General features: G+C 35.2%; 1 protein-coding gene across 1 annotated transcript in view; it reads right to left on the reverse strand.

The window, feature by feature from the left end:
• The window catches only part of dcbld1 (discoidin, CUB and LCCL domain containing 1), a 38,067-nt gene extending 14,253 nt beyond the window's left edge, over window positions 1–23,814 (reverse strand). The window contains exons 1-7 of the mRNA XM_058756661.1: window positions 23,527–23,814; window positions 16,256–16,474; window positions 10,886–11,029; window positions 10,264–10,315; window positions 9,263–9,335; window positions 2,568–2,701; window positions 101–141 (exon numbers count right to left, since the gene is read on the reverse strand). Of these exons, the coding sequence (XP_058612644.1) occupies window positions 101–141; window positions 2,568–2,701; window positions 9,263–9,335; window positions 10,264–10,315; window positions 10,886–11,029; window positions 16,256–16,474; window positions 23,527–23,602 (739 nt within the window). The 5' untranslated portion in view covers window positions 23,603–23,814. The remainder of the gene's footprint in view (window positions 1–100; window positions 142–2,567; window positions 2,702–9,262; window positions 9,336–10,263; window positions 10,316–10,885; window positions 11,030–16,255; window positions 16,475–23,526) is intronic.
• Between the last annotated feature and the right edge of the window lie 3,694 nt (window positions 23,815–27,508).

The raw sequence follows: 27,508 nt of genomic DNA on the forward strand, positions 1-27,508 counted from the left end.
TAATCATGTCAACTCAGTTCAGGAAATAATAGGATTAATCCTACACCAATATGTGTGCTCAATTCACATCACCATTGAACCATAAAACAAAAGTGCTTACCGTTTGTCACAAATCTGAAGAGGGTTTCAGACAACGAGCCACTGAAAGACAAGGAAAAACAGATATCAGTGAGCACTGAGTGTTTTAGACACAAAAGATCATTATTACAGTGATTAATTAAGGCCCTGTCAAGTGAAAGTAACGCCTACAGGGGCCAAAAGGGAGATTCCCCATTGTCAACCCCGTTGTGTTGCCAAATTCAGACGACCTCCCTCACTGCATCCTGCATCTCCCCCTCTGACAGGAGAACTGGGGTACAGCTGGGCTGGTGAAAAGAGCAGTGTGCTGGTAATTAGAGAAGAACAGGCTGGGAAATTGCATCTCTGTCAGGCATTACTTAAAAACCTGTCATTATCACAGGCTTCCTGGATGTGATTACTTTTTCATTACTTTTATGGCAGTCGAGCAAACCGTTTCAGAGTTCAGGGTACAAAGTGGTTTACGATAGCGTGAACGAAACCGAAACAGGATATGGCGAGTGGTGTGCCAACAACAACAATATAATAGATAAATGTCTGAAGCCTGGGAATATAAGCAATAAACTGCTGGTGACAGAAATATAATCTAATAAAATCAACGGAAAAATGAATCAAGTGCTGATCAGAGTCACCAGACTGAAATAGCCGTTTAAGTGTGCACAATAAAACATGCGGAAAGCCTGCGATCAAAACGCAAGCAATGTAATTACAGGAACTGATATTGATTGTAGTTATTCAGTTAGGTTAAAGCGGACCCTGAGGACTGTTACATCATCAACATAATCTCCTTAGACTAAAGAGGATAGATTTAGTTTGACTATTCAATTGGTTTGTGAAATAAATGGCTAATCCACCAATGCAACTTCACCAGCTTCATATGCATTAATATTGCTTGCTAAGACAATTTTTTTTTTATATATATTATTTATATATAAAATAGTAATGGTAATAAATGGTAATAAAAATTACCATTTCAAATCACATGGAAATTCACTAAAACAAACAGAACACCCCAGTAACTATATAGCAATGCTTTAGCAGGCAGAAACAATATAACAACACAATAAAATCCATTCTGAACACCCAATAACTGCATAACACTGCACTTATGAACCAGAACACACTAGACAGCACATGGCAAAGCACCAAAAACCATTCTGAACATCCAGTAACTATGCAGCAATGCTCTAGCAATCATAGCAATGCACTGAAATCCATTCAGAGCACCCAGTAACTTGCTAAACTGGAACCCCTGAACTGGAGATGTTGGAGGCGTGGTGGAGAAATGTAGTGTCTCACAACACATAAGCAGCAGTGGACGAAAAATAAAACCACACAATATGAAGTTTTAGACTTGAACACTGACTGGCTAGTCAGAGAACTGAGAATTGGCTGAGAGCCGAACCATGTCAGTGAAAGAAGGGTACCAGTAACTGCATAGCAATGCCCTAGTGAACACCCAAAAAAGCACACTGCATCGCATTAAATACCAATCAGTAGACCCCAGTAATCATATAGCAACTCCCTAGCAACAGCAAAGCAAAACTAAAATCTATTCAGTAACCTATTACAAAGACTGCTGTGATTATAATTTCTAGCTCCTTTTAATAGAACAAAATAAACTAGCGCCGTGGTCTAGTGTATGCACTTGACACATTAAGGGAGGTGGCTAGGTCGAGTCTGACTTGCATCATTTTCTGATCCCCCTTCCTTTCTCTTCTCCTCATTTCCTGTTTTCTCCATCTACTATTCCTATTAATAACTGGTCGAAAAAAAGAGAGAAAATGGCCTTAATCTGCATTTGTTCTGTTAGGCTACACCAGGTTTTAAATGGATCAAAGTACCTCTGGCTCTAGAGAGCGGCCTATTGTCCTGCTAATAAATCACTCCTCAATGGACACTTCAAGCACTCCTCAGAGACTATAACGAGAGGCAATCCCGATTTCTTTCTCAACCTGCCCCCCAATTCCCTGAAGACAAATCTGTGAAACCGCAACAGTCCAGACAGTGTCCCTGACATTAGGTAGTACCTGAAACATCCATCAAGCAGAAGGCGGCAGGAATCACCACTTAATAATAACTGCTGTAGTCCTGGAGAACCTACCAAGGTCACATCCAGCCACAGCCGTTAGATGAAGTGCCGGAATAAGACATGTTGCGACTTGTCAGGGGAACTTGTAAGGCAGACTACTTAAATTTTTCAAACTGTAACCTAACCGTTTTTCCTGGCAAAATTTACAGTAAACACACTTTGAAAGAAATCCACTTGAGATGGAAGTCGATGAGGCAAAAGTTGCATACTTGCCCCATAGACTTCAACTATAATCACGTAAACATCAACATTTTATTCCTTTTTATGTACTGGGAAAGCGCACATGCTGATATCTGACGCATGTAAGAATATAAAAGCATTCTGTTGTATAGATAAAATCTGAGGCTTCAAGCTTCTGTCATAGAGAAAGACCGCAGAAACCACTAGAGTAACTCACTCTTTTGACTGGATGCCATTGGCTCTGACCGCAGGGTAATGACTGAGCCCTCGCCGCTCCTCCACTGTGATTGGTCCCCCAAACTGGTCCATGATGACCCCAGCATGCACCGCTGCTTTACACAAAACTGATGTCTGAAATAGAAAGTACAGATAGCACTCAGACACAATGAATGGACAGAGATCGGCCTATAAGACATAAGTGTTTTTTTTTACTCCTACACAACCATTGGTGTTTTTGTTGTTTTTGACCATTTGTCTTTTATCAAAACTTTCCTTTAAGATGAACCTAAATTTTGTTGATTTTTATGGATATGGCAATTAAATTAAGTTGAAAAAAATAATATTGGAACAATACCGATAAAACCAGTTTTCTTCCTCTTACAGCAATTAACAGAGAAATGTTTGATATTAAAAATTTGATAATAGTCTAAATAAATAAAAAAACTAAATACTAATTAGAACAAAAAGTCATTAGAACATTATACATTATACAGTATGAAAAATGAATATTCATACACACACATGGATGTATATAAAAATCATATTTATATACATTATAATTACATACACTGCAAGTCCAAAGTTTGAAAATTAAGATTTTTTTTATACAGTTGAAGTCTTTTATGTGCATTTATTTGTTAAAAACCGTAACAGTAATATTGTGAAATATTACAATTTAAAAACAGTTTTCTATTATTTTCTCTATGATCAGTCTACAGCATCCCTAAAAGAAACCTGATACAAAAAAACAAACATTTTTGCCAATAATTTCATGTTGTGAGCACAGTCTCAGCTACCATAAAACACCCATATGCACACTTCTAGCACAGGCATTCAATTCAGTTTGCTCTGGTATTTCATAATTACTAAGACAGACCTCCATTGAACATAAAGCATGCATGTTTTTAGTAACAACATAGATTAATTTAAAATTTCTGACTGAGTAGGGCTTTATAATTTCATTGAGGCAACAATTACAGTAATCGTAGCAGCCAGTGGAAATGCTTAGCATTCCTTAGCTACCACCGCTAATGCTAGTACTTTGTCACAGAAAATGCCTTAGCATGAATGACCTTTCCAAGGCCCTTTAACTTAACAGGCCAGGTAACAGCCATAATGGGATTTGAACACTGCGATCGTCTGATTTAAATCACTGAGAGCACATGCATGTCGTCTAAATGCAGATGTTTCTTAATATATCCATCTGAAATACGTAATTTTTAACTAGCACATCTGCAACATGCCAAAAACTTTGTTCCTTTTGTTTTTTTTTTAGAAAACTGATTATTTAAATTAATGATCAAGTCATCTGTGCATAGTTCACCGTCTCATAATAAACATTAACCACACAGTTTTTACAACTTTTGAATACTTAAAATACCTTTTTAATTTGAATCTTAAAGCTGAAGATAAAATTAATTACAAAAATACTTCTGGAAGCAAACTCACTTAAAAAGCTTGAGCAAGATGACTGACTATGGAAGAAAGACTGAATAAAAGTGTTTACGGTCTTCGGGGTGGTCCGGTGTTTTACATTGGGCCCATTAGCCACTTGCAAATCATTACTGTGATGAGGTAACTGAAGACGTATTGTGTGTTATCAGCAGAAACAGCTGCTCTGCATTCAGACAGAGATGCTTCATTAACCTGAACATGTCTCCTCCAGTCAGGGTACATAAATAACAACTGCAGTCGCTACCTTTGATTTATGATGCATAAAAGTTGTGCTGGCCCATGCAAAACACTACTGCAATGCTACAGTGCTCTGGGTGTTTTAAGTGTGTTGCTATATATATATATATATATATATACACACACACACACAGTGTGCAGAATTATTAGGCAAGTTGATATTCTGGTCATATTTTTTTTCAAGAACATTTTACCAATTCCAAACCACATCAATCTTGATAACTACAATTGATTTTGTATTTAATCATTTCTAATTGATATATAATTGTCCATGAAGGCTGAAAGTAAAATACTCCTTATTTCAGGTGTGCAGAATTATTAGGCAGGTTTTCTTTTACAGATAAAATGAGCCAAAAAAGAGATTGAACTCAGACCTTTCTCCCAAAAAGATCTGGCAGTAAGTTTTAGCTCATTTTAGTCGATCTCTGCAAGACTGGAATAAAAATTATGGAATAAAAAGGAGCTCCTAAAACCTACTGCCAGATTCTGGAAGATAAATTCTTCAAACACTGGTACAAGAGGATGTGATGCTGGTCCTTCAAGAGTCACTCTCAATTCATCTGTCCATAAAGCCTATACAAAATCAGTCTTTATGTATTTCACAACACTTCAGCATGTTATTCTTATTAAGCGAGGGTTATTTTTTTAGCATTTTTACTCAAGTAAGGTCTCTGAGAACCTGACACATTGCACTTCTGGAGACTCCAGGAAGGTTGCAGTTCTGGAAAATGATGGAGCTGGAGACAAAATGATTCCTGATGATTTCACACCTAATTCTTCACCTTAATTCTTAATTATTTTGCAGTTAACGTGTCTTTTCTTCTCCACCTGTTTTTTTCTGACCCTGCTGACCCAATGAGCATTTCGCTTATATATATATATATATTTTTTTTTACTTTTAGTCTGAGTTCAATCTCTTTTTTGGCTCATTTTATCTGTAAGAGAAAACCTGCCTAATAATTCTGCAGAGTTTTTGACTTTCAGCCTTCATGGACAATTATATATCACTTAGAAATGATTAAATACAAAATCAATAGTAGTTATTAAGATTGATTTGGTTTGGAATTGGTAAAATGTTCTTGGAAAAAAAATATGACCAGAATACCAACTTTCCTAATAATTCTGCACAAAAGCCCTTACCCTCTGCTAATTCGCTATTGTTAAAATGAATGAATAATTAATATATAAATAGAACCACAAGACATGGTTGGTTTAATAAACATTAAGTATTTAACAATTACTCGTAGCTGTCAATTTTACATTTAAAAAAAAAAAAAAGTGTTTAAAGACTAACATATTTAAGGAAAACAGGTAATTTTCACTTTGCACTTCTAGTTTTGATTAGACTACATCAGGTGGTTACATATAGTCTAGCTGCGAAAATTCAAATATTTAAATGTATCTGAAGTTCATTTGCATTGGATCCAAAAATTCCACATATGCATATGATCAGAACTTCACGTCTGTCATGGGGTGAAGTTAGTGGAAACATGTCTTAAGCGCAATAGTAATAGTAAAGCTTTGTAATACTGTAATAGTTTGTAATAGTAATTGTAATAATTAACTTTGCAAGCACTCATTTTTTCATTGATTTGGTTGCTCTAATGCTTATTTGTTTATTAACTGACTACTATATTGCCGCATTCATATGTAGCTTCTTTATGCAAATATGAAGTCCTCATTCTTAACCGTCCATAGAAGGACCTTTGTATAATGACTATTTCAGTGAGACAATATGAGCTTGAGACAAATCTCCTCACTGCAGAACGGGTCACAGCATGACGGCACAGAGCTTTCCACTTTTTATACAAGAATCAATGAAACGACCTGGAAATGACAACAAACACATACACTACTACTCAAAAGTTTGTGGTCGGTCAGATAAAAAAAAAAAAAAAAAGTCTCTTATACTCAGCCAGGCTGCATTTATTGATGAAAAATACAGTAAAATAAATAAATAAATAATTGTAATAAAAATGTAATAAAATTGTGAAATATTACTACAATTTAACATAACTGTTTTCTACTTTGATATATTTTAAAAAGTAATTTTTATAAATATCCTTATTGTCATTTTTGACCAGTTTCACGAGTCTTTGCTGAATAAAGGTATTCATTTAAAAAAAAAAAAAAAAAACAACAACTCATAATGATAGCAAAACTAGCAAGCATGTACTGTGTACTATGGGAATTCAGTTTCATTTATTTGCATAAAGAGGAGGGTGGTGCTATATGTCCAAACAGATTTCATTCATTTGATTCATTCAGTTTCTCAAAGTACTTATGAACCTAGAATAAGGTGGCAAGATAATGAATAAATGTGTGTGTGCGTGCGTGTGTGTGTGTGTGTTGAAGTGACTACTGAATGTCTTTGGAGGGCAGATCCACACCCTCACTGCGGTGGCATTATCTGTCTGTAATCCCAGAGTTCACTGCTCCACCCCATCTACACAAAAGCCAATGTGAAGTAATCAATCGCTCTAGCTCTTTCTAAAGCCCTTCACACTCGCATATCAAAGCAGACAGCAGCAGGGTGGAAATGCGCCCCCTTGTCTTCCATTGTGGGTTAAGACCCTGCTGTGTGAGTGTTGAGCCTGGAGCCGTGTGTCTGTTGTCTTTCTTGAAAACCTGTGATCCGTGATTGGGGGTTAGGACAACTTAAAGCAGAAAGCGTTCCTCCTACCATCACTTTAGTCTGTGTAAATGTATCATTAGTAAAATACAATACGGAGAGATAGTCACGCTCTGATTTTTCCCACAACCAGAATGTGCATTTTCCAGTTTCTTTCTAGGTTACATGTTTTAGTATATTTCTGTTCAATTCATATAATATATATATATATATATATATATATATATATATATATATATATACACACACTTTTTTTTTTTTTTAATTTTAACTTTTAATTACAAACAGTATGTTTCACATTTGTAGCAACTGATGTACAAATTTCTTTGCATATTATTCACCACATTTTTTTTTTTTTTTGTGATCAACTTTTTCTTTTTCCCCAAATCAACAAAACATTCACCGCATTTTGAATAATATTTTTTAATGTTTTAAAAGAAGTCTTATGCATACCAAGGCTGCATTTATTTGATCAAAAATACAATAAAACAGTAATATTAGGACATACTGTATTACAATTTAAAATAACTGTTTTCTACTAATAGATTTATAAAATATAATTTATTCCTGTGATGGCATAACTGAATTCAGCATCATTACTCCAGTCTTCAGTGTAACATGACCCTTCAGAAATCATTCTAATATCCTGATATTTATAATAAATATATATAATATCCCGATAAATATTTCTTATTATCTCAGTATCAAACAATTGTGCTGCATAAAATGTTTGAGGAAACTGTAATACATTTTTAAGATTCTTTGATTAATAGAAAGCTTAAAATAAAAGCATTTACTTGATTTTTTAAATAAAAATAATTTGTAACTTCTGATCAAATGATTGTGTCCTTGCTGAATAAAAGTTATAATTTATTTAAAAAAAAAGTAGTAAACATGGTTTAATTACTACAAACTATTACTATAAATACAATATGTATTTTTCAGATCATAACTACTTTAGTGCTGTCAAATGACTAATTGCATCCAAAATAAAAAGCGTTTGTTTACACAATATATGTATGTATACTGTGTATATTTATGTGTGTGTGTGTGTGTGTGTATGTATGTGTGTATATATATATATAAAAAATACACACACATACAGTATATATTTTGAAAATATTTCCATGTATTCCATGTACATTTATACTCATATAATTGATATTATATAAAAATATTTTAAATGTATTAACTTAAAATATACAGTACATGCATGTGTGTGTATTTATATTTACATAATAAATATACACAGTACACACACACACACATGTATTATGTATTTTTATTATTTGACAGCACTACTTTATATTTATATTATTTATCCTTATTTTTTACATGATTGTTGGTGTCCAAAACTCTGACACCAAATTTAAAACTAAAATTAATTTAAACTTATAAAAGTACAAAAGGAAACAACTTAAAAAGTCTTACTTGATGCACAAAATGCTCTTTGGAATTTTTATCCTCAAATCCTGCTGATAATATAACAACTTGTAAAAAAAAAAAAAAACTACATTAAATTACAAAGCTGCAAAATAGAAGCATTTTCACTCATGGACTCATGGAAATAGACATTATTTTTGCAACAGTTTTCCTTCTCACAGTGATCAGTAAGGTTTACTCTACTTTTGGTTTTTAAGAGGTTAAGCTACGCGCATGCAACAAACATCTGATTCAAATGAAAAGAACCTTTCAGTTACCCTCACAAAATCAATGCCGTGACACACATAAAGCTCGGCCAGCTTAGCTTTCACAAACAGGAAGAGATTTTACCACAATGCTAAGCCTTCAGAAAGGCCCTTAACTTCTTGAGCTATAACTCAAAGTCCAAGCACATGATTCTCTCCACATCAAACTATCCATTGCTGCTCGGCCAATCCCTCGCGTAACCCAAAGCTCCGACCCCGATTCGCTAGCGAGGTATGCACAATTACATAAACGCCTTTCATTCAGAGTTCACTGCCCACTAAGTGACCAGGGAGAACAATGGAGGCAGCACAAATGATCTGTCGCCGCGTATCCTCAGGGTGTCCACATACACACACATACAAGCCCTGTCACAACAAATGGCTGTCAGACAATGGGACGAGCCATTAGCACATTCCACCCCCGACCGCTGGCCCGCTTAACATTCCCCGTGAAGGCCCTAGAGGCCAGAGCACCTGTGGGAAAATCTGCTTAGAGAAGCTGCTTTTCCTGGCCGAGCGGCTGCATCTAAAACCTGTTCAGGAAGCTCCCCGCTGAGCATTTGCTTGGCTGCACGTCGACCTTGTAAACAAACCTGCAGCTTGCCTAACGTTCTCCCGCGGACACAGAATAAGCCGCGACATGCCAGCCACACCTGAGGAAAACAATGAGACGCAACTCACATGTCTGTAGCCCAGGGAAATGTCCCCAGACACGTCTCCCGTCACCGCTGCACATCCGGCCGGACAGTACTTCCTACACGGGACGAGAACAAAGAGAAATATCTGCTTACAACACATCAGTAAATTACAGCCGACGGCTCTGGAGAGATAAAGCGGAGTGAGAAACTAAAATTATAAGCATTGATTGCATGAGATATAGTCTGGAAAACTCTTGACTATAACCTAGCATTACTTTTTTACTATGTAATGTCTTGTGGCTTGGATATATTTCAATTGAACAGCTGTAGAGAGGTCTGGGCAATATATATTGAATATTCTCAATATATGCACTATATTTATGTATATTCGAGCTATTGTGATGATTTAAATGCAATTTTACTTTTATTTATCTAAAGAGTGTGTCAAATGACTGGTTTCACATTCTTCCCTTGCCTCAAGAGTCATTCCATTTATAACTGAAAATGATGCCTGGATTTTTAAATTTGAAAGACTTTTTACTGCATTGCATTTGTGCAAATAAATATATATTTTAAAAATTATACACTGTATAATAATAATAATAATAATAATAATAATAATAACAACAACAACAACAATAACAATAATTATTAGTAGTTAATTTTTGTTTAATCAACACTCTGAAAAATATTGAGTTATAACTTTATAAAGGTTATTTGTATAATAATATTATTATACAAACCAAATAGTATAATTATAAAAATAAATAAAAAATCTAATTTATAAATCACAAAATTAATAATAATAATAATAATAAAATCGTGTCAAAGACGAGGCAACCCATTTTGGTGTCTACGTGAAATTAAATTTACAAAATTTATCTTATATACATAGAAAGCATATTAAATGCAAGTAAAGTGTATACTTTAATGTTTAAATTAAAGTACCCATACGCTTTTTTATAAGACTGAAAAACTGCTTTACTGGCCAGCTTGTGAGTGTGACTTTTTCCAGGCTTCTATATGCTGAAGACATACTCTCACCTGTACTTTGCTGCTGGGAAATGACTGCCTCTGTCCAAGCATGTCAGCAGCTCTGAGGAGGAAAGCAGAGGAGGCCACACAATGAGGGTAAAAATGGAGCAGATGAGAAGTGTCTCCAACAAAGGAAACAGGCCCCCGACTCAAACAACAACAAGAACAACAGGACATGAGCATCACAACAGGATGATGGACCCACTTCCTGCACTTCCACGTATAGGATGGAAACATATACATACTTAGACATAAACCTCACTCACGCTCACATGACAGTCACAGACAATGACCACAGACTATCAAGCACTAAAAAAGAAAAAGTTCTATATGAGTTCTATACTCTCATGAACTACATGAGGGTAAGTAAATTAAGACAATTCTCATTTTTGGATCAACAATCCTTTTAACATTGCTTTGTTCAAACAAGTCGTTTAAAGAAACATCCCTTAAGGATCTGTAAGCATCCAGATGAGGGAAGGGGGCAAGCCACAGCATGGGGCCAATGCACGGCGGTTAACACGAGGGTCAGCCAAGAGACAGGAAGACAGTGGATTCCTGAGAGCTGAAGCTACACACGAACAATGTTGTGTTAAGACGATACACACTTTTCATTTTAAAGTAAGGATACCTTTGTGGTTTTCAGTGGAGTATGAAAGCAGAAATCCTCTTCCAGAGATGTGCTGGCTGCTGCGAAAGCGGACGGTCAGCTCGCTGGAGTCCGTGTGAATCGGCGTAGCTTGGGACATCGGACCACCACAGTACTCCCAGTAAACTAGATGAAATGCAAGTAAATTTATTAACCTTCATGAAAATTTAACCTTAGATAAGGAATTAGATTCACATTGAGGTATTAATAAAATTAATGAAAATGAACATCCAACAAAACTGGTTTCAAAATTGTTCAAAACACCTGCCAAGTGCACAATGAAAGTAAAAAGTATAATAATAATAAATAAATAAAAATTGTAACAAAACAAAAAACAAACAAACAATACAGTACTTGCCAAGTGATGCCTTTACAAATTGCATATAAAATATATAAATACCTAAAAACATTACATAGATAAAAATAAAATTATATGTATGCATTGACGGCTGGTAAAAAATTTTTTTGTAAAATTTTAAGAACAAAAAAATAAACAAAATCAACCCGACAGTACAGATCTTAAACTAAAAAGTTCTCTAAACTGCCCAAAATGCTGTAGAAGTCATTTATGAAACCAAAAAGAAATAGTGTGATTCTGGAAAGTTTATGAGATGTCTGCTAACTGAAGGATAACACCCCGTACACTGATGAGCTTCTGATAAGCTCTGATGATTATCAGCACACTTTAATCTAGAAAACATTATGACTGAACGGAATGACCCAACTGTCAAATTCTGCACCAACACAAAGCTATAGTCATCCAACGTCTTTCAACTGCTGTTTAAGAATCACTCAGAGAGGAATTCCAGCCATCCCGCTGCAGGACGCTTTGATCAGTGGATGCGGCTGGGGCTCGACTCTTGACACCATAGAAACCACACGTTTGTGGTTAAAGGGTTGGCTGGGGAGGAACCAGACATAGTGTGGGAAGAATCATGTCCTTCAGTCTCTTCTCATGATGCTGTTTGTTCTATCCACAGCAATGGCCCACACAAAGGGCAGTTCATCTTTTCTGGCCAGGATGACCAAGAAAGCCCTCAGGTTTAGGGTTGAAAGATGATAGCCTAATAAGTCAGAACAGCCCATTCACCTTGAGGGAAGAGTTGCAATATCCCTTTCCTTTCCATCCATCATTCAAAAAGCAGTAGGTGAGTACATTCATCACACAGAGGTTCAGAACCTGCAGCTCTGTTGGGATTTTGGAAAGAAGCTCTAGATGAATTTCTCGTATCTACAAAGGTCTGCCAATGACCAGAAGGAAGCATAATGTTTAAAAAATGTTTAAACTTTAAAAAGGAACTTGGAATGTTGGATTGGATCCAACAAAACGAGGAAATGGAATGAACTCAAAAACTGCCAATCCGATATTCAGTATCGGTATCGCTCCGATACTGGCATTTTCAGCCGGATCGGGGTATCGGTCAGAAGAGACCGATCCAAATCTGATATTGTGCAAATACTAATGTGTTATCGTTAAGTCCCACAAAATGTTTTCAAAATCGTGTTGGTGTCTGTTAGATCACAACACTGGACTAGAGAGCATCATGTTCTTAATGAGCACAGTAACTGAAATTTAAAACTGTTAAAAGAAAAGGCTCAATAAACCATCGCACAGTTTTAATATACTACGCATTAATATCTCTTCACTTTGTGCTTTGAACATTTCTATGCGGAGCGCTGCATAGCTGCTTCCATGCGCAGAATAATGCACTTGGATGCGCATAAGTGCTTTGTGCCGCTCTGTGTTTGGAGCCTTTCGTATCATAATTAGGGTTGGGTATCGTTTGGGTTTTTTTCGATACCGGTGCCAAATCGATACTTTTAAAACGGTGCTGGTGCCTAAACGGTGCCTGAACCGATACTTGTTATATATATACACAGGTATATGTATATATAAACACACTTTACTTATGCAATTCATGAAGCTCCAGGAAATCCCCAATATGGACAAAGGCATTGCTATTGCTGTAACTGAGTAAACAGAAGATATAAACGTTTTGAATGATAAAACAAATACATTAAACACTTGACTACAACAATATATAGTTTATCTGTGTTATTCAAGCCATCGCTGGTATTTTCATAATAATTAAGTATATTTATAATCCATTGCTAATCGATGCATTAGTAGCCTATGGAACATATTTTCTGCCTCATTCTGTGACAAGAAGCTACATCAGATCACAAAAGGAAGCATTTAACTGCTGTGGACTAAAAAGGTTATAATGTTCTCTTTTGTTGGACAACAGGTTTAAAAACGTGAATACAAGATAATTTTAGTTTTAGGCATTTTAATTTAAGCTAGGGCTGGGCGGTATATTGAGTTACCATGATATATCGATATATTCTTTACAAGCTTGATACGAGCGCAGCTGAAAAGATATCTAGGGAGGACACAGACTGAACTGCTGCAGAGAAAGTGCATAATACAATTTGTTCTAAATGTGACAAGCTTTATATGAAGGGCTTTAAAAAAAAACTCGTAAGATATACTAGCCTATAGTTTCAGTTTAAAGCGGCTCTGACAGAAAGGTTGCATGTGCCGCTGATAGAGACGTGCTGTTTAATGTGTTTGAGACGTGCTGTTTTCCCTTAATGCATACTTACATTTCACAGGTAATGTGAACTTACATATTCTCCATCTGTAAATGTTAGAAAGCCATGGAAATATTTCCATTTTGCTGTCAGAAGTGCGTGAGCTTTTGCTTTGCGATTCTCCGCTAAACTTCACAGACTTCATTTAGAACATGCGCGCCAAACAGACGGATTAAAATATACATTTTGCTGAAATATTTGTAGTTGGACAATAAATGTGATATATGCAGAATTTTAAACCTACAAGTAAGTGTATTTGTATGACAGCACTAACTGTAAAGTAATGGGGTAATCAAAACAGCCATTTCTACTCAGTCTGTGCTTTATTTTCATTTTTAGTTTAGTAAATTTAACTTCTGCTTTAAAAGCATTATTTTTGTTTTTAGATTGAAATGTTACAATGTTAGAATGTAATGTGATTTTAACCCTTTTTGCACATAATATATGCCTACATGCTTACATTCACTTTATTTGTTTAAGCCAAATACTGAGATATACCATATACAACACATCAGCCAAAAGATACCGAGATATGAATTTTTGCTCATATCGCCCAGCCCTAATTTAAGCATGTTTAGTTTAGCTAGTTAATGAAACGCTACCTGCTGCTGTCAGAGCAAGTGTAATTTCTGCATTCACGCGCTCCTCGGATGCTCTCATTTCCCGAGTTGTGCTTTTAAGTAGGAATGTGAAAACAGCACACTTGCGTTACTACTACAAAGATTTGTTGGACTAGTATTATTTGAGCTTTCTGACGTGAGTTCACGTGCATTTTCTCAGTCTGGAAATTATTTTTCACGTGCGGTGCCGGTGATGATGCTTCTTACGTTCATTTCGGAGAAACAAAGGAAAAATATTTTAATCGATCGCTCAAGCATGGCACCGAAATGAGGCACCGAAATCTCTGTTCTGATTCGGTTCTAGTACATAGAACTAGTTACTTAGGTGCCATATTGGTACCGGGTTTCGGTACCCAACCCTAATCATAATACTTTTGCACAATGAAAGATTATTAATAGCCTTTCTTGTTCGGCTTATCTATCATATGTTTCTGCCTCATTGCTGTGCTATACGTTTAAAAGAAATGCCTTTTAATTTTACCGTATATATATTTATATATAAATATATTACTTGTTTTTCATGAATGCATTTTACAACAATACAAAGAGCAATGTATATCATTTTACATTATCATTTTAGATTTAGTCCTACACTTATTCACTTTTATTTGTTCCCCACTAATTTTAGATTTTATAAAATTGTGCACTCATGATTTTTCTAGAGTAACTTTTGCTACTGAATTATCCACTAACCTAGTTTATAGTAGTATTTTTGTCATAGATTATAATTATATATATGAATTCATTTGCTGTTTTTCTTTACAATAAAGTTGTCTATATTTAGTAGATTGTGTGTAACACAAAAAAAGTCATGATCAGGTCAACACACATTGAGGTATAAAAATTCAACACTGATTAAAAAAAAATAAACTGCCCAGGTATCGGATCGATATCGGTATTGGCAGATACTCTGAATTTTTGGTATCGGATCGGGATCAGTTCTGAAAAAGTGGTATCGAGCCACCCCTATCAAAAACTGCCAATAATATTTTTTTACTTTTCTGAATTACAGGTGCCAGAATTCCATTCTGGCCGAATTTGACACTTAGATAATCAATGAAATTTTAGCAGCTGTGATATCCATTAACACACATTAATTGGATCAAAATAGATCCATGCACAGATTTGTACAATATACCATGTTTGACCACGTACCCACACGTCAAGGCATTTTGAGGGAGCAACCATTTAAACATTTACCTAATCTTATTCAGGAAAATCTTTCATTAAAATATTACAAATTTCTGACATGAAAAGTCTTGTTACCGTTTTAACTGAAATGCATTTACACTCAGAATACTACTTAATCTGTGCACTATTTCAATTTTTAAAATCCCAATAGGCCTATAGTGCAAAAACAGCAAGCTCATTCGAAATAGAAAAATATCTGACAATGTGACATATCCTTTAGGAAATGGGAAGACTTGGCAACATTTCACCATAAACTCTGAAACATCCTTTGACACACTGATTTCTGTGGTTTCCTCCTGTTTTACAGTAAACTTATCAGCGTGTGACTGGTGCCGACTCATGACAGCATTCTGATTTGCAGCACTTTATTCAGGTTTACTCACAGTAATGTGATATAGAGGAGTTTAAACTGACTAAAGAGCATGTGATCAACTATATCACAATATGATTGCACAAGTACAACCAGACTCAAATTAGAATTCTAAATACAGCAGTGTTTCCTACAGCATTCTGTTTCAACCCCACACAGCAACATTGGCTCAACCAATGGTCTCAGTTTGAGGCTGTTTTTACGACCAAAGGAGGTTTGGGAAACTTGTTTGAACATAATCTTTTAAATTCAAATGCAGCTTTCAGAATGTCCTTTAGTGTAACATTCAGCAAAAGACAGCTCTTCTTGTTGAGAAATGCACTAAAGCTTCAAGAAAACCACTAAGACAAAAACAACTTAAACCATCACACTGTCCATTAATCAAACAAGAAAGCCCTGATGACAAAGATAATGACCTCAAAACACAAGAAGCTGTACCATCATTCACCACTGAAAACATCTGGGTTTCATATATTGTTTGACCCAGACGGAGGATCTAGTGACCACTAGGGAATCGCTAGATAATGGCTGAGAAAACAACAAATTATGTAAGCACCATGATATAAAACAGCTCACCATTTTCTACCCCATACGATCCTTTCAGAACCTTCAAATAGTCAGACTCGCAGTCCTTCTTCTCCATGTTCAGGTCTCCAAACTTAAGGACAATAGTGTGGCCAATTGGTACTTGGATCCGCCATTCACACCAGGAGTTGTTGGGGTAAGTTCCTGGGTAGTTCTTGGAGGACAAGACACCACTCTCTTGACCAAGGACATAATGACCACAGCCATCATCTGTAAAAGAAAAATGAGAATTTGTTGTAATAAAGAATGCCCAAATCAGACCCAGGAAGAACAAGACCAAACACTCTCAATTAGTGTTAGGAAATTAGTTTTATTAATGCAAGGATGCATTAAATTGATCAAAAGTGATATTAAAGAGATTTATAAGGTTACAGAATATTTTTTATTTTAAATTTTTTTTTTTTTTTTTTACTTTCTACTCATCAGATCCTGAAAATGAAGAATCATGCTTTCCACAAAATATTGTGTATAACTGTTTTCGACATTGATAATAATAAGAAAATCGAGTACCAAATCAGCATAATAGAATGATTTCTGAAGGATCATGTGACACTGAAGACTAGAATTATGAAGCTGAAAATTCAGCTTTGCATCACAGGAATAAATTACATTTTAAAACATTAAAATCTGTTATTTTACATTGTAATATTGTCACAATAATACTGTATTTCTGATCAAATGGAGGCTTGGTGAGCATAAGAGGCTTTTGAAAGTCAAGTTCTTCTTTGGTTTTGACACTGAAATGTAAACGGAATAACACACTGAATAAGCTGCCTGAATCCTGCTAAAATCCACAATATTCTGGTCAAAAATCAAGCTGTGCCAATGGATCTTCTCACAAAAAAAAGAGCAAAATTTAAGGTATTTACAAGTTGTCAGAATAAAAATAATCATGTATTTAACGCACCCACTATTTTTGAAATTCAGTTTTGTGTCAATAATGGCGAAGAAATCACTGGAATTTAAGCTTTTAAAGCTTATTTCTTAGAAGACAATATTGATCCAAGCCCCAGACTCAAACTCTTTAATATCTCCAAACAATTACATAACAGCAAGCAAGACTCTAAATGCACGAGAATGCTTGATACTGTTGCAACAAAAGATTACATGAACCCAACAAGCCAATACACGCCAACCTAACATAAACCAAATAATATCATATCAGCCAGCAGAAAGTTACATTAACTCAGTGTTTCAACACGCACATGCCCCTAAGACAAATCAAAACACCACAAGAAGCCTCTACTTAGATCTAAGTATAACTTTTGTAATTAAAAGCAGAAGACTATACAGCACCCTTCTTAGAGAGGAAATGAGATGTTCCTCACATATGCTCACTGATCAGTGACAAAGGTGGTGTTAGAAACCGTCAGCTGCCGGACACAAGTCATATGGATGATTCCAGGGTGAAGAGCTCCCACGCTGTGTATATCAGCATTTGTGCAAGTATTGTCAAGACTGTTACTGTTCACTGATATGTCATGGCTCCGTTATGCCACTGTCTCCCACGGTAAAGGCACTCACACCTGTGATAGCACCACTAACTCCTTTTTTCCTTCCAGACAGCTGAGTCTCCAGCAACCACGCAGGAACTTGGCGCTGATGTATGCGCATTACAGACTCTGAGACCCCAGAGTTTCGTGACACTGGCAACATTCTTAAACGACACGAGGAATGAAACGGGACCGATGCTATAAATAGCTCCGGTGTGTTTCTAAGGGAACGTTCGCCCGCACTAACTAAAAATGCTTTCTTTGACCTTAGCTAGTATTACGTCAGTGCTAAATACTAGCGGACACACAGTTGGCCTTTGTGGTGGCGTCTGAACTCTATCCAGATGTAGGGTTGGGTTGGTGCAAAAAAAAAAAAAAAAAAAAGAAAAACTAACAGACAGGGCAGGTGGTGGAGGAATGACATCACATGTTAATCAGGGCCATTCAAACGAACTAAAAGCTATGACTAGTTAATGCAAGACACCTTAAGTGAATAGGGTTAAAAAATTAAATTCCCCCATTGACTGATTACATTAAGATTTGCAAACTTTTTTTTTTTTTATTACAAGCTCTCTGAAATGTTTAAATATGCAAATGAGACTACTAATTAAATATTTTATACTAATTAGAATATTATTAGAATACATAATATATTTAATTAGAATACTAATTAAATATAAAGATTTTTAATCTGTCTCCATAAATCAAAATCTCCATTGCCATTCCATAAATCAGAAAACACTGTCAACAGCCAGGAGAGAAAAAAGAAAGAAAAAAAAATGTTCACCACATTTTGTGTGTTATAAAAAGCCAACTAGTTTAAAATCTCAAAACTGACCAATGCATTAAAAAAAAAAAGCCTTTAGTGTCTTGCCTTGAAGAATATTCTAGGTTATTAATTGAAAATTAAAGTAGTCAATAATAACATTGTTTCAAAATAACCAGACTCCGTTTTCTCTTGCTCTTGCACTCGCACTCATCCCAACAGAGAAGAACATGACAGAGCTTCAAAACCAGCTTTTTCAGCATGTCGAGGAACACCTGGCCATCGTCTGCCCCAGGGTGGAACACAAATATTCACAACAGTGAGAGTTCTGCATGTACAGACAAAACGACTGTCTCCTAACATGCAGCAAATATGGGTTCACACTAGTTGAGGATATTCAACTTCCAGAAGGGGGGGTTCACAGTGAATTATTCCATAACCATTTTTGGTTCCCCAAAGAAACTTTCATTCAGTGAACAGTTCTTAAAAGAACCATTTTTTTTCTTGTGTGAAGAACATGTTCTAAACCTAAAGAACCTTTTTTCACTATAAATAATGTCTTGTACAATGGAAAGCTTCCATGGACGTTAAAGGTTCTTAATGGAACCACTAACTACATCAAGGGTAGTGATACTACGTAGTATTGAAGCACTGCATCCTTGACTGAAACACTTAAATGAAAAGTTCACCCAAAAATTTGAAATGTTCCGATACCGATACCTAGGCTCAGGGTATCAGCCGATACCGAGTACTGATCCGATACCTGGGTGTGTATCTGGTTATACAGCTGTATGTACTACTAGCCCTGTATGAATTGATACAATTATTTTATGGTGTGCTTCACCATATACTGTATATATATATATATATATATATATATATATATATATATATAGCCGCTGTCCGGCAGAATCCTGGCATCTCCAAAATCATTATTTTTCAGGAAATTAAAAAAACGGCATATTTTTTGAGTTATTAAACACTATCGTTAATGTTGGTATTATACCTTATATTGCTATCATATACTGTTGTGTACCAACATTAACACAACATTTCCCACAAATCATGTTTAATCGGAGATACAAGATTTATGATTTGAGAGCAGGGAGATACGAGATTACGTTGTCATTGATAAGAATGGTACGGACACAGACGTCGCTGCTGCCAGCAGTGTTCATCAAAGTCTGCGGTCGCGTTGAGCCTTTTGACAAGAGACAAGGCTTTAAGAGCTAATCAAAGCTAATGATTGTGGTTACATACATCTTCCTAAACTCTATTTTAAACGTTAGAGCTATGAGTGATGCAATACCAAAATAAAACGATAAACTAGGCTGTCTAATAGGCGGAAATTAATCTGCATGCAAACAAAGTCGGCGGTCGCGTTGAGCCTTTTGACATGAGAAAAAGCTTCAATAGTTAACCAAAGCTAACGCCTGTGATTACATACATCTTCCTAAACTCTATTTTAAAGGTTTAAGAGCTATAAGTGATGCAATACAAAAAACGATGAGCTGACTAGGCTGTCTAATAGGTGGAAATTAGCCTAATCGGCTCGCAAACTTACCTTCGTGGCTCACGGGCTTCCTTCTGCACCGAAGCATTACAGCTATCGATTTTTAACAAAACAGGCCTACTCAAATGTATCTAACCTAACTATTTTCACTCGTTATTGTCTAAAAAACACACAGAGTTAGGCTTACTTGGCGCCAGTAGACAGCCCTTTTTTCTCCCATAAATAAAAACCGCGGAGTGAAGAAGGGGTGGAGTTACGAGACTTCTCAGACAGCTGAAGTGTCCAATGGAGTTAAGAGATTTGCTCTCAAGCTATTTTCAACACTTTAGATTGGTTAATAATTTGTAAAAATAACAGACCCACGTGGGGACTGACCAATAGCATCGATTTGTGAAAAACTATGAAATTGACAAAATTTGGACATAGGAGGTTTCCGCCCAACAGCAACGACATATATATAGATAGATAGATAGATAGATAGATAGATAGTAAACAAAAAAATTATAATCTATAATGTTTGGAAAATGGCACCTCTTTATAAATATCTAAAACTACACTCTTAACATCAGTCAGTCAAGCATTATAAATATATTATGATAATCAACTATTATTTAATGATACAACTTTAGCAATTAGAATTAAAACTTGGTAACCATGTATGAATACAGTCATTTTAACTGAACTGGTGGAGGTGCTTTTTTGGTCATTCAGTGTTTCTGTAAAAAATGGGGGAAAAACTATCAATAATACTGATAAGATAATAATCATACTATGAATTCTATTAAGAACAATATAAAACGCACTAAGGATTAACGAGCTGCTGGATTCATGAATATTAATCAGGTTGTGTGCTTTCGCTCGAACTGATTTGCTGAAATCAAAACAGGGACGATAATAGGTGAGCGCCAGCCAATGAGATTGTCGTTTGCGCATTAGCTCCGCCTACTACTGGAGAACCCGGCAGCTCTTAAAAGCTGAAGAATTCCAAAAGGAACTCCGTTATTTTGACAGGAAAATTCAACAAAGAATATCGTTTACATACCATGCAGAATTGACGCGCTACATGTAAGACTCACTCTATCTCTCTTTGTGTGTGAGGAAAAAAGCAAAGTGAAGTCATGTACTTCACACTAGAGCTTACGGTACGTCAAATACAGGTGCACTGCGTATTCATTCAGATGATCTGAAAAATAGCACAGATCGCTTGATGGAGAGTGAAACTCTGAAGCGCTCGGTCAGAGTGTTCAGCGAGTGAAAATATATCTGTGCTAAACTTATACATAGCCTCCAACTCACACACTGGCGAGTAAAATCGGAGCATTTATTAGCCAGTGGCTAATATTATACATTATTTAGTCACCAGGGTGAAGATTTAGTCGCATATGCGAGTGATTTACTGGCAATGTGCTAGCACGTTTGTATTTCTTCGCTATTCTAAATAGTGGCTGCTTGTGACAACACAGCATAACTTCCTGTGTTTGCATTCTGAGCAGCGTATAATTGATTTCCGATTTGCAGCGTTAAGCAAAGCTAGCGCGCATAACTATAGGTCTTGTTTAAGAAAATGGTATCGGATCAGTACATGAGTTCAAGTACTCGCCGATACCGATGCCAGAATTTTTTGTGGTATCGGTGGAATTTCCGATACTAGTATCGGAATCGGAACAACCCTACCAAAATAAAGACTCTGTCATTAATGTCCTCATTCATACATTGTTTCAAACTCACTTGACTTCATTTCTTCCATGGAAAACAAGAAGAATTGTACTTGCTGCTCTTTTCCATGCAATTAGTCCTTGTGGAAGTTTTCAAGCTTTAAACAAAATTCAATAGGTAACATAAAAATGGCCTGAATTAGTGAGTGATTCAGCATTCCGGTAGCTTTAAACAGTAGATCAATGCCAATGTCATGGGTTTGATTCCCATAAAATGTGTACTTTTAAAGGGGTAATTGACTAAAAAAAATTAAACTTCCCTCACATCATTTACTCAGACTCATGTCATTTCAAACCCCTAAGACTTTCTTTAATCTTAAAAACACACACTCAAAGCTATTTTTAATGAAACCTCAAGAGGTTTCTGTCCCTGTACTCAAAATCAAGGTAACCAAAACTTAAAAGATTTAAAAGGGTTATAAATCTGTTCATCACATTAAGCGACCGTGTCTCTTCACAAGACTTGAATGAAAGCGGATTCATTTTACGAAGCCTTTGTGACCTTTTCCAGATCTCTTAAGTTTTGGCTACCTGGTCTATCAATGGAAGTACAAATTCTACAAACGTCTCAAGGTTTCATTAAAAATATCTTCATTTGTGTTTTGAAGATGAACCACATATGATGGTTTTGGAATGACATTAAGTTAAGTAAATTATGAAAATTAAAATTTTTGGGTGAATTAGGCTAATCTTTTAAATAATAGCTTCAGCCAAATGCATGAATGTAAATCAACCATTTCATTGGAAAGATCAGACTCAGAATGATTCATTCCTAAATCAGGCATAGGTCTACTATCTGCTTCTCTCATGAACCCACCAAGGAGAGCTAGGACAGATCACAGATGTCAAGGTTTTCAGTGAAAAATTATTTAGATTTTGGTCTGTTTATCACACAAATGTACTGTATGGCTTAAAAGACGTGGAATTAGTTCACAAGTCATATAGATTATTTTTAAATGTTGATTCTACATCTTTTTCAAGGCTCGAAAAACTTAGCCATTCAGTAAAATCCTTCAAATTTTTTCACTATTCCTTTAATAACCAAAGGTAGGTATTGTCTCAATGCCTGCACAGTAAGCTACTTTGGATAAGGTCACATGCAGAGTTAAAAATGAGTCCTAAATGAATATCCCAGCAGTAAAAAGACCTCTGTGTAGCAATGAAATCCCAAAGTTATGTTTCCACACTGAAGATCAGATGCTGCTTTAACTATCCAGGCACTGCAATGTGAGAGTGATTCGAGGGAAAGTTGTCCTCATGGACAGACTGCGCCAGCATGTTGTGTCAACTGCTGTTCCAACACAGTCAGCACATTTCCTAATGAGCCAAAGCAGACACCAAATATCTTATCTACAATAAAGTGTAAGGATATCAACTTTTTAGGTAGGCTATTAAATCTCCAGCAATACTACAGTTTCAAAGAGAAACATGCAACACGAAACTGTTCATAAACACAAGTTGTAAAACAGCATATGTGCACGTAAGTGAAAACACAAACATACATCTTGGTTTTAGACCTTAATCCAAGCCTATTTCTACAATGATAATTCAAACTCACTGCGCTCAAGAATTTAACAAGAGCTCGCGTAACAAAGTTTGAAACATTATATCTCCTCAGAACAAGCTGTGTAGCCTACGTTTGCTTATAATGATATAAAATCACAAATGTATGTTCTATGCAAACAACTATACAAAGTCCTCCACCAGTAAACTCTGACGCCTCAGCAAACAGCCTCTTTTGTTTCCGATCATCTGCCGTGGTTTTGTTCACTTACCCGGTTTTTCGGCGAGCACGAGCGGGTGAATTGAATATAAGAGAATCAGGCCATGCAGTAAAGTGTTTCCAGACATCTCCACTTAAAACCGCTGCGAATGAGAGTAAAACGCGAGGACGCATTGGAGAAGCGTCACCGAAGCATGTTTACCGGGAGAAACTCGTGTACGTGTGTCCGCGAGGATCCCCAAACGCCTTGAATGAACTCTTCCGTGTTTCTCTCCCACAGGCGGCACCAAGCGGTTACTAGACCAGTCTGACGGGTCTGACTAGTGTCAGGCTGTTAGTATAGTGGCCTAGTATACATACTGAGTATGATGTGGATACAAAGTGGTACTGAATATTGATAAACGATACATAAACGATGTTTGTTTCTTCAACTTCAGGCACTTTTATGTCTCACTGGCTATGCCATATTAAAACCGCCTTTATTTTTCATTAACATTTACTTTTATTCATTTAGCAGACACTTTTATTCAAAGCGACTTAAATGAGGAGTACAACAAGCGATTCATCTTAAGGAAAAGTGCAAAGTTAGCAATAAAAAAAGTAGCCTATAAGAATTAGTGCTGTCAAATGATTAAAATTGCATCCAAAATAAAAGCTTTTGTTCAGGTACACTCTTAAAAATAAAGGTGCTTTACGATGCCATAGAAGAACCTTTTTGTCTAAATGGTTCCATAAAGAACCTTTAACATCTGAAGAACCTTTCAGTTTCACAAAAAGTTCTTTGTGGCGAAAGAAGGTTCTACAGATTAGAAAAAGGTAAGAAAGAGATGGTTCTTTAAAGAACCTTTGACTGAATGGTTCTTTGTAGAACCAAAAATGGTTCATCTATGGCATGGCTTTGAAGAACCTTATTTTTAAGAGTTTAATATATGTGTGTACTGTGTATATTTATTATGTAGGCTATATATAAATACAAACACATACAAGTATATATTTTGAAAATATTTACATATATATTCATATAATTTATATTATATATAAATATATTTAATATATAAACATACAATATTTTTCTTAAATATATACATGCATGTGTGTGTATTTATGAAAAAATATACACAGCACACACACATATAGCTATTATGTGAACAAACACGTTTATTTTGGATGCGATTAATCGCAATTAATAATTTGACAGCACTACAATATTTATTAATTCATTAATTTATTTAAAAATACATCTATGATCTACTATGATCTAAAATATAAGAAATATTGCATTCAATATTTATAGTGTTAAAATGATGTTTATTTGTCCCTCAGTTTTGAAGTCATTTCCACCACAAGCAAAAATGCAGACGTTAGTGCACATAGTTATTAAAAAAGCATGTAACTTGAGATAAAACATGACATATGGAGAAAACAGAGAAAAATCAAGGAAATAGCCTAATATATTTTTTATTGTGTGTCGCATTCAAATTGAATTGAACTTTAATTTTGTCTAATAAAGCAAACTGTCAAATAAGTGTGATTTAATTGTGGGTATTTAGGATACATAAAATGATAGCTGTGAAATTAACCTTAGCAGGACTAATAAAATGGCCATTTTATTTAGAAAATGTTAAAATGTCATTTGCACCATACAGTAAAAGATCATTTAAGATATGGTGGATTGAGATATGGGATATGGTTCGTTTTTTTTTTTTTTTTTTTTGGGAGTATACACTTTTAGACATTGTTAGTGGGCAAGTAAACCCAAAAGAGTCTGAAAACTGTTTTAGGAAAACGTCTAAAAAGTCATCTGGATAAAAGTATTATATGCTGTAATGCCAGGCATTGACCGGTGGATTTCCAGTAACATATGGCCATTGATAGACTCCACAGCATATGACACATCATCTGTGCCAGGAGAGCACAGGCCTGTCTTTAACATCCTGGGCCATTAAGTTTTATTACTGTCATTGTGAAAAACCCTGCAGACCGACACCGTGCAAAGATCACCCTGAATGATAATGTAGTAAAAGGGCAGATTTTTTTGCATGTTTTTGCTTTGCATTTGATATAGCAAGCAAATGCTACTGTAAATATGTACAATCATATGTGTATAATTTGTGTGTGTGCGTGTGTGTAGCCTTATAGGCCTACTTTTATTTAAAAACATAAATAATTTTTATTTCTGCAGCCTTTGGACTTATAAAGCTATTGCGCTCTCTGCTGGAGACAAATCAGCACACGGCAGTCTACAGGTCAGTACAAGGATTTCATTTCAGTTTGCATTTACAGCTCATTTTTATTATTAAAAAACACATTCATTTTTATTCTTTGTTACATTGTTTTAATGCAGCAACATTTTCTTCTCAGTGCCAGATTATATGTGTATGTATATACAGTATAAGGGTCATCCTTTAATAAAAAATTATCTTGTGAATTCATTAATACTGTATGCATACAGTTTGTAATGTTTTAATAACAAAGAGTCACTGCTCCCAATGCTGCAGTAATCATGGCATGAGAACAACTACTGTAGTTCTTATTAGTTCAACTACTATATTAAATGTTCATTGGTTATAATGGAACTGGGAATCTTAATTTTCTTCTATGCCAGTTCAAAAATCTGTATAGCACCGAAACAAATCGTTATTTGATTTTTAAAATGAGCAGAAATGTTGTTATATAATGCACTGATATGCTACAATATTGATCAGTAGTAAATTACATTTATCTTTCCACCCAGTGACATCTAGAATTAAACGCTAGATGGTGCTGTTGGATATATTTATTTGACAACTAAATAATTCTGAAATAATTTAATGGAAATCAAAGCAGTTAGGAATATTATATGATACAAAGTAACTGTAAACAGTACAACAGTGAGGTTTGACTGTCTGTTGTAGTAATAAAAACATACATAATTATGCCAAATCTGGTTTAGCCTACAGATGAATGCAGGTGCTATGTACCTGAGAAGATTCACAGAAATAAATACAAAGACAAAATTCTATTCGATACAAATTTGATTAATAATGGCTCAGATCATTTTGGCACCTTTATGGTCATAAGCACAAGTGCAGCTCATAACTGAATCATCTCAGACAGATGGTTTGAATGAGGAGCTGTAATATAATACAGAGACTGTCCGGCATTATGTCTCATTCACACTTGGGTTACTACATCTGTCTGAACTGAGCAGATACATCTTTCTGTCAATGATTAAAAATGTTTATTATAAAATGTTTCTAAATTGTATGAAAAAAAATCTCTTTCTTTCTTTCTTTGGATAAGCACAATGGTGGAGCTATAGAAGAAAATAAGATCATTTCCTAAAAACAAAAATTTGGTAATAGATATATCCTCTGAAACTACCTATATATAATATAATACTCTATAATATAATACAATATTATATATTATAATATAATATGTGACCCTGGACCACAAAACCAGTCTTAAGTCGCACGGGTATATTTTGTAGCAATAGCCAAACATTTGTATGGGTCAAAATTATGGATTTTTCTTTTATGCCAAAAATAATTCGGATATTAAGTAAAGATCATGTTTCATTAAGATATTGTGTAAATTTCCTACCGTAAATAATTTTTGATTAGCAATATGCATTGCTGAGAACTTCATTTGGACAACTTTAAAGGCGATTTTCTCCCTCAGATTCCAGATTTTCAAATAGTTGTATCTCGGCCAAACATTGTCCTATCCTAACAATGATGTATACATTTTTACAGACCAGGTTTTGTCGTCCTTATAGGTACTTATTAATTAATGAAATAAGCTGAAACAATATATATGTATGTGTGTGTGTATATATATATATATATATATATATATATACACAGTCATGGCCAAAAATATCGGCACCCTTGGTAAATATGATCAAAGAAGGCTGTGAAAATTAATCTGCATTGTTAATCCTTTTGATCTTTTATTTAAATAATTCACAAAAATCTAACCTTTCATTGGATAATAAGAATTTTAAATGGGGGGAAATATCATTATGAAATAAATGTTTTTCTCAAATACAC

The sequence above is a fragment of the Onychostoma macrolepis genome, chromosome 20 (genome assembly GCF_012432095.1).
Source record: "Onychostoma macrolepis isolate SWU-2019 chromosome 20, ASM1243209v1, whole genome shotgun sequence".
NCBI lineage: Eukaryota > Metazoa > Chordata > Actinopteri > Cypriniformes > Cyprinidae > Onychostoma > Onychostoma macrolepis.